At 47.2% G+C, this 8,165-nt stretch overlaps 1 protein-coding gene across 1 annotated transcript in view; it reads right to left on the minus strand.

The window, feature by feature from the left end:
- Window positions 1-4,732: 4,732 nt before the first annotated feature.
- LOC112078859 (leucine-rich repeat transmembrane protein FLRT3-like) overlaps window positions 4,733-8,165 on the minus strand; it is a 5,286-nt gene continuing 1,853 nt past the window's right edge. The window contains exon 2 of the mRNA XM_024144967.2: window positions 4,733-7,395. Coding sequence (XP_024000735.1) covers window positions 5,403-7,367 — 1,965 coding nt within the window. The 5' untranslated portion in view covers window positions 7,368-7,395 and the 3' untranslated portion in view covers window positions 4,733-5,402. The remainder of the gene's footprint in view (window positions 7,396-8,165) is intronic.

Below are 8,165 nucleotides of genomic sequence, written 5' to 3' on the forward strand. Positions count from 1 at the left end.
GACACACCCATTGGTAGTCCTTAACACGCCCATGTTAGTCTTAACGCCCATGTAGACTTGACACACCCATGTAGTCTTAACACACCATGTAGTCTTAACACACCCATGTAGTCTTAACACCCATGTAGGTCTTAAACACCATGTAGTCTAACACGCCCATGTAGTCTTAACACACCATGAAGTCTTAACACCATGTTAGTCTTAAACACCCATGTAAGTCTTAACACAACCCATGTAGTCTTAACTTCGTTGAAACTATAGGGGGTGCTGTTTCCGCATTAGCATGATTTGGGTCTCTCAAATTAAACTGCCTCGTGCTATAGATTCTTGATGTACAATATGCATATTATTGTTATTATTGGATAGAAAACACTTCTAGTTTCTATAGAGTTTGGAATTTGTCTCTTGAGTGTCAGAACAATTTCTACAGCACTTTTTCATGAACAGGGTTCAGATTTCAGGAAATGTTTACCTTCTTGAATCTGGAGCTGTTTTAACGGCGACAGTGAAACTGCTATGAAGAAACCGACAACTGCGCTACGTCTTGCCCTGGGTGTCTGTACGTCATCACGTTTTGAATGAAATCGGATGGGGACATTTCACAAGCCATTATAAAAAGACCAAAATGTATAGGGGACCCTACATGGGTGTGTCAAGTCTACATGGGCGTTAAGACTACATGGGTGTGTTAAGACTACATGGGTGTGTTAAGACTACATGGGTGTGTTAAGACTGCAAGGGTGTATTAAGACTACATGGTTGGGTTTATGAATACACCTATGGATGACTATGTAGATGTGTCTGTACATATATTTTAGTTAATGAGTACATATATTTTAGTTAATGAGTACATATATTTTAGTTTATGAGATTGTCATATCCACTCAGTGTCCAGTTTATTAGTTTACCGGGTCGGACTCTCCTTTGCCTACAGAACAGCTTGAATTCGTCGGGGCATGTAAACATTGCTCAATTGGTATCAAATGAACTACCGTGTGCCAAGCAAACATCCCCCACATTATTACACCACCGACACATGCCTGTACCGTTGAAACCAGGACCCATGCTGCTTACGCCAAATCCTGACTGCCATCAGCATGGCGCAACAGGAACCCGGGATTTTTTTCGTACCAGGCAATGTTTTTCCACTCCTCAGTTGTCCAGTGTTTGTTGATGGCGTGTCCACTGGAGCCGCTTCTTCTTCTTGTTTTTAGATAATAGGAGTAGAACCAGGTGTGGTCGTCTGCTGCAAAGAACGACGAGGTGTGTACTCCGAGATGTCGTTCTGCACACCACCGTTCGACCTCTCATCAACGAGCTGTTTTCCCCCCACAGGACAGCCGCTGACTGTTTGCAATTTGTTTGTCGCACCATTCTCTGTAAACCCTAGACCTTGTCGTACGTTTCTGAGATACTGGAACAGGCGCACCTTGCACCTACGATCATACCACGGTCAAAGTGGCTTAGGCTCACTCATTTTGCCCATTCTAACATTCAATGGAACAGTAACTGAATGCCTCGATGCCTGTCTGCCTGCTTAATATAGCAAGTCACGTCCACCTCACTCACTGTCTGTAGGAGCGAACCATTTTCGTGAACCTGGGAACTGAGTGTATATCTGTATTTGTGAGGAGGCCCCTGACTGAATGAGCAGCAGCCCTGTTGTTAATGTGAATTATGTCTCTATTCATCTCCAGTCAGCCCTGTGGTGTGTAGTGACTGAAGTTACACTCCCTCTGTATGGTGGCTCAGCCCTGTGGTGTGTAGTGACTGACGTTACACTCCCTCTGTACGGTGGCTCAGCCCTGTGGTGTGTAGTGACTGAAGTTACACTCCCTCTGTACGGTGGACCTTTCATTAGATTAAACACACACACACACAAACACACACTGTAGGCAGTCAGTCAGACAGACAGACAGACACACACACACACACACACACACACACACACCACACACACACACACACACACACACACACACACACACACACCACACACACACACACCACACACACCACACACACACACACCACACACCACACACACACACACATACACCCACACACACACACACACACACACACACACACACACACACACACACACACACACACACACTCACACACTGTGAGCCTGGGAGGCTGATTAACCCCCAGAGAGAGCCCAGATCTCACCACATCACTGGATATAAATCACACACTGTGGCTCCTCCACACATACGACCAAACCCAGCCTCAAGCAGATGAGCACCAGCTGTTCCGGACGACTGTGTGATCACGCTCTCCGTAGCGATGTGAGTAAGACCTTGAAACAGGTGAACATTCCCAAGGCCGCAGGGCCAGACGGATTACCAGGACATGTACTGCGAGCATGCGCTGACCAACTGGCAAGTGTCTTCACTGACATGTTCAACCTCTCCCCGTCTGAGTCTTTAGTACCAGCATGTTTCAAACAGACCACCGTAGTCCCTGGTCCCAAGAACACCAAAGTAACCTGCCTAAATGACTACCGACACGTAGCATTCACATCTGTAGCCATGACGTGCTTTGAAAGGCTGGTCATGGCTCGCATCAACACCATCATCCCAGAAACCCTAGACCCAGTACAATTTGCATACCTCCCCAAAAGATCCACAAATGACTCAATATCTATTGCAATCCACACTGCCTTTTCCCACCTGGAGAAAAGGAACACCTGTGTGAGAATGCTATTCACTGACTACAGCTCAGCGTTCAACACCATAGTGCCCTCAAAGCTCATCACTAAGCTAAAGACCCTGGGACTAAACACCTCCCTCTGCAACTGGATCCTGGACTTCCTGACGGGCCGCCCCCAGGTGGTGAGGTAGGTAACAACACATCTGCCATGCTGATCCTCAACACAAGGGCCCCTCAGGGGTGCGTGCTCAGTCCCCTCCTGTACTCCCTGTTCACCCATGACTGCATGGCTGGCCAAGCACGACTCCAACACCATTATTAAGTTTGCAGATGACACAAGAGTGTCATCATCGCAAACGATGAGACCCTATAAGGAGTTCAGAGACCTGACAGTGTGGTGCCAGGATAACAAGCTCTCCATCAACGTGATCAAGACAAAGGAGATGATCATGGACTACTGGAAAAGGAGGGCCGAGCTCGCCCCCATTCTCATTGACAGGGCTGTAGTGGAGCAGGTTGAGAGCTTCAAGTTCCTTGGCGTCCACATCACCAACAAACTACCATGGTCCAAACACACCAAGACAGTCGTGAAGAAGGTACGACAACGCCTATTCCTCCTCAGGAGACTGAAAAGATTTGGCATGGGTCCTCAGATCCTCAAAAGGTTCTACAGCTGCACCGTCAAGAGCATCCTGACTGGTTGCATCACCAGTATGGCAACTGCTCGGCCTCCGACCGCAAGGCACTACAGAGGGTAGCGCATACGGCCCAGTACATCACTGGGGCCAAGCTTCCTGCCATCCAGGACCTCTACACCAGGCGGTGTCAGAGGAAGGCCCTAAAAATTGCCAAAGACTCCAGCCACCCTAGTCATAGACTGTTCGCACAGCATGGCATGTGGTACCCGAGCGCCAAGTCTAGGTCCAAAAGGCTTCTTAACAGCTTCTACCCCCAAACCATAAGACTCCTGAACAGCTAATCAAATGGCTACCCGGACTATTTGCTGCTGCTACTCTCTGTTTATTATCTATGCATAGTCACTTTACCCCTACCTACATGTACATATTACTTCAATTACCTCAACTAAGCTGTGCCTCCACACATTTTTGTTATTCAAATTGAGAATGGGGCCCAAATTGTAATTTTGAAATGTCTTGTTAGTGTTTCAGGTAAGAGAGACCAGTCTTGAATATTTTTATCCACTTTTATTCAGCAATATTTTCTCATATTCAAGTGTGAATGACAAAAAAGTCAGTGATTTCTTAGAAAGCTAAATACAATAAGCATTTGGATCAAGGCACATACACGACTGGCCAAAGGGCATTCAATGCACTTTGGTTTTCAGTTCAGGGATGCTCGAAAGACAGGACAATTGTTTCAAGAATCCCTGAGCAACTTTGTAAAGAACAATTCACTTTGTAAAGAACAAATTCTACTTTATAAAGAACAATTAAACTTTGAAAATGTGGCAACATAGAAGTAGTCAATTTGGGGGGGGGGGGGACGAATCATAAACAAGGAAATCGGTGATGCTCAGTTTGTATTCAAAAGAAAGCCAATGTGTTGTGTCTTTATAGAACCTTATTTTCCCGGACCGGTTTATATCTAAGCTATGTTTGAGGGCAACGTTTGAATGACGTATGGTACAAGGTACTGGAGAATGTCATCCATTGTCGTCTAGCCTTTTTGTTGGCAACAAATAGATATAGTTGGTGATCGTTATGTCATCTCTATTGTCAGCCTGGCCACCCTGCATGGGTTAATCCCATCCTGGGTAATTGTCCTAAAGGTCTGTGTGCTTCATCTGCCCTGTGCTGTGGCCTGCCTGACACACATACACGCACGCACGCACCGCACGCACGCACGCACGCACACACGCACGCACACACACACACGCACACGCAACCGCACACACACACACACACACACACACACCACACACACACACACACACACACACACACACACACACACACACACACACACACACACACACACACACGAGCTGTGCCCGCCTGGGCGTCTGTTCGATCGGCTCTCTCGGTGTTTCTGTGTTTTTTTTTTTTACAGACAGAGGAACTAAATGAACAGCAGAGAAGTAAAGCAGCTCCATATCTAGTCATGTTTCCAGAGATAGTCAGATACATGTAGGAGACTGACTGCTCTCTGCTTCCTCAGAGAACGAGTGCCTGCTGTCTCAGGTAATCAGCTGGGCTCTAGTTTTGATCATGTCATTTTTTTTTTTTTTTTGCCTTTTTGGTTTTTACCGAACAGCCACAAAACGAGTGTAAAGAATGACCTGTGCTTTATTCTACAAGGTTCTCTAAAGTCTGATTGTTCAACACAGCAATGAAAACCCACTTTCACAGTTGACAAGTCTTTATATCTCAGTAGAACAGAGTTTTTTTTTTTTTATATAGTTGGTTGTAACCGTAAGCCAAAAAAGAAATACAGTACAAATTACTACCAACCCCTAAAATATAGAAATGCAGATTTAGTTACAACATACACTGACCTGCGGCTCAGTGATGGCCCTACTATCTGCAATGTGAACCACATTTCTTCTCCTCTTTGTCATAAAATGTCCTTAAATATAAATTATATGGGCAAAATGTACAGAAGAACATTGCTTCCCCACTCAGTCTTGTAGATCCAGTGTTTTATAACAAAGTCTTTTAGCCACTTTAGTTTCATGTCATCAACGAACGCACTCATTTATAACGAAATGTCCCGCGTTATCAATATCATGAATGGGAGTGGTCTGAATCGGGTATTCCGCTGTCTCTGTAGCTTCTGTTGCTAATAGTGGTCTCGCTTTGCGGGCTCTTGTACAGACTCAATCCGTTCGGAGGGAAAATGGTATGTATCACAAACTCCTCTTTGGACTCGGGCACGGGGTGTATGGGGATCATCTGGAAAGAGGCCTCTCGTATCTCCAAGATCGAAGTATCCTTTTTCGTCCCCGCCTCGGCGTAATCGTCCTTCCTCCGACGGCCCTTGTTGTAGGTGCAATTCCTGGAAAACAGTGAACTGTTCCTGTGCACGTACCAGCACACAAACGCCAGCATTATTATTGCCAACAGAGCCACGGCCCCTCCGATGATCGCGGCTAAAGGCAGACTGGAATTGTTGTAAGGCTCCTTTTCCTGCTCGCGGTTCAATGTGGTGGTGGGTTTGTAAGCCTTCAGAGAACTGGTTTCTGTCTCTATGCAAACTGGTGTCTCGTCCGTCAAGTAAATGTTACTGGTCTCCATGGGAACCATGCATATCCTGTACGAGGATTCCGGTTCTAGAGCTGTTAGGAGGTACTCCTTCTTCTCGCCCTGTACGATGGTCTCCGTGATGGAACCGAACGAAGGGTTGTGGCCCAGTTTTAACCAGCTGAGTCTCATGGCAGTCAAGGGTACAGAAACCCTCCAGGAGATGTGCACTGTCTCTGCACTGCTCGACTTCACGCTGATCCTGATGATCTTTCTTCCTGACGGCGTCGTAGTACTGCGGTAGTTCTTATTCCTGTCGGGCATTCTCACCACTGGTCTTTTGGTCACAAAGGAGGGCCATTGGGGTTGTGAGGGCAGTAAGGTGTTAGAAACGGTGCTGGTCTCGGTAGGGTCTCCCTGTCCCCTGCCCAAGTCAGATCCTCCACAGTCAAACAAGTCCATGGACAAATCCTTAATAGCCATGCCCTTGACCTTGTCCGGTCCCTGGCACATAAACCCTCGGACGTTGACTTTTGTCGGCAGCGACCTTAACCAGTCTCTCACCCACTTCATCCGGCAAGTACACTGCCACGGGTTGTTACGGAGCAGGAGCTGCGTGAGGTTGTCCAGGTCTTCGAACACTCCGTGAGGCAGACTGCTCAGGTTGTTGCCCGATAGATCCAACCGATACAGCTGCCTGAGGAAAGCGAAAGCACCGGCCGGTACCCGGTTTATGTGGTTGTCTTGGAGCTGCAGTTTCTCCAAACTGGTTCCTGGTAAGTTAGCCGGTGGCGACGTTAAGGTGTTTCTCACCAGGGAGAGCTCGGTGAGATTAATCAGGTTGATGAAGGCCATTTCGCCGATGCCGCGGTTGTTGAGCAGGTTCCCGTCCAGGACGAGTCTCTTTAGGTTGATCAGGTCCTGCAGGGATGCCTCTGATATTGACGAGATGCGGTTGTCGTCGAAGCGCAGCTCCTCGATGGTCTGCGGAAGGCCGGACGGGATGGTGCTCAGATGGTTCCTGGAGAGAAAGAGTAGTCTCAGGTGATTGCTGTCCCTGAACGCTCCTTCCTCGATGCTAACCGCAGAGACGGAGTTATCATCCAGGTGTAGCTCCTCAATCACCGGGATCTGACCCAGCGATGCATGCGTAATCATGCGGATATTATTCTCCTGTAGATGCAGCTCTTTCACCCCTATCGGCAGGTTTTGGGGGAACTCGTCCAGATTATTGCAGTACAGATAGATCTTCTCAACGTTGCTTAGCCTCTTCAGATCGGCGGGGATGCCGGCGCTCTTGATCCTGTTGTTTTGGAGGAAGAGAATAGTGGCATCCAGCGGAATGCCGGTAGGGATAGAGGTGAGGCCTCGGTCATTACAGTAGATGAAGGTCCCATCACACCGGCAGGCCGAGGGGCAGGAGGCTGAGGTCACCAGAGGGTTAGCCAGACCCAGAAGTAGTCCTACCCTGGTCAAGAAGAGCAGGAAGTTCTTGCATTGGGCGGCCATCTTGTTAAAAGGTTGTGGTGTCTCGTCCCTAGGAAGGAGACAGAAGGGTAATGTTAATGCACGAGGCTTTTACACGGAAGGCTTTTACAAGGAAGCCAAACCCCTTGGTTTCTATTAAATGCTGTTTGTTTGAATTGTCCTGCCTCAAGCCTGTTCTGCACTAATCTGCAATATTAGATATGGCATGTAGGCCTTATGCTGACTTAAATTGATATAAATTGTTACTTTTACAATTTGCCTATCATAGAAAAGACATTTGAGCATCTAGCAAGACATAAACTGCCTTGAGTGCAAAGGGATGTTTTCAGGGAACATATATAGTACATTTCCCTCAGACTTCAGAGACTTCATACATTTACAATGTATTTCCCTTTCCCTCATTTCCTGTTTGGAGAAAATCCTTCAACATGTGGGTTCGGCTACTGAATTGAATCCCTGTGCTTGGGCTTTTTGGCTTTAGCTTGTGAAACGTAATAGCTTGGCCTTAGTTGTTTTACATGTTTCTGTATCTTTCTGAAGGCTGCCTTTCATCACTGCTAGACTGTGTGTGTATGTGAACAAAGCCAGGCCTTGTGATGAACTGTTGTGAAATCCTCTCTCTCTCTCTCTCTCTCTCTCTCTCTCTCTCTCTCTCTCTCTCTCTCTCTCTCTCTCTCTCTCTGCAAACTGTGACTGTGTACCAGAGCTGTGACTGGTAGCAGAGATAATGACTGTAGCCAGTGCGTGACTGGTAGCCAAGCTGTGACTGGTAGCCAGAGCTGTGGACTTGTACCAGACTGTGACTGGTAGGCCAGAGAT

Source organism: Salvelinus sp. IW2-2015, unplaced genomic scaffold (genome assembly GCF_002910315.2).
Source record: "Salvelinus sp. IW2-2015 unplaced genomic scaffold, ASM291031v2 Un_scaffold6391, whole genome shotgun sequence".
Classification (NCBI taxonomy): Eukaryota; Metazoa; Chordata; class Actinopteri; order Salmoniformes; family Salmonidae; genus Salvelinus; species Salvelinus sp. IW2-2015.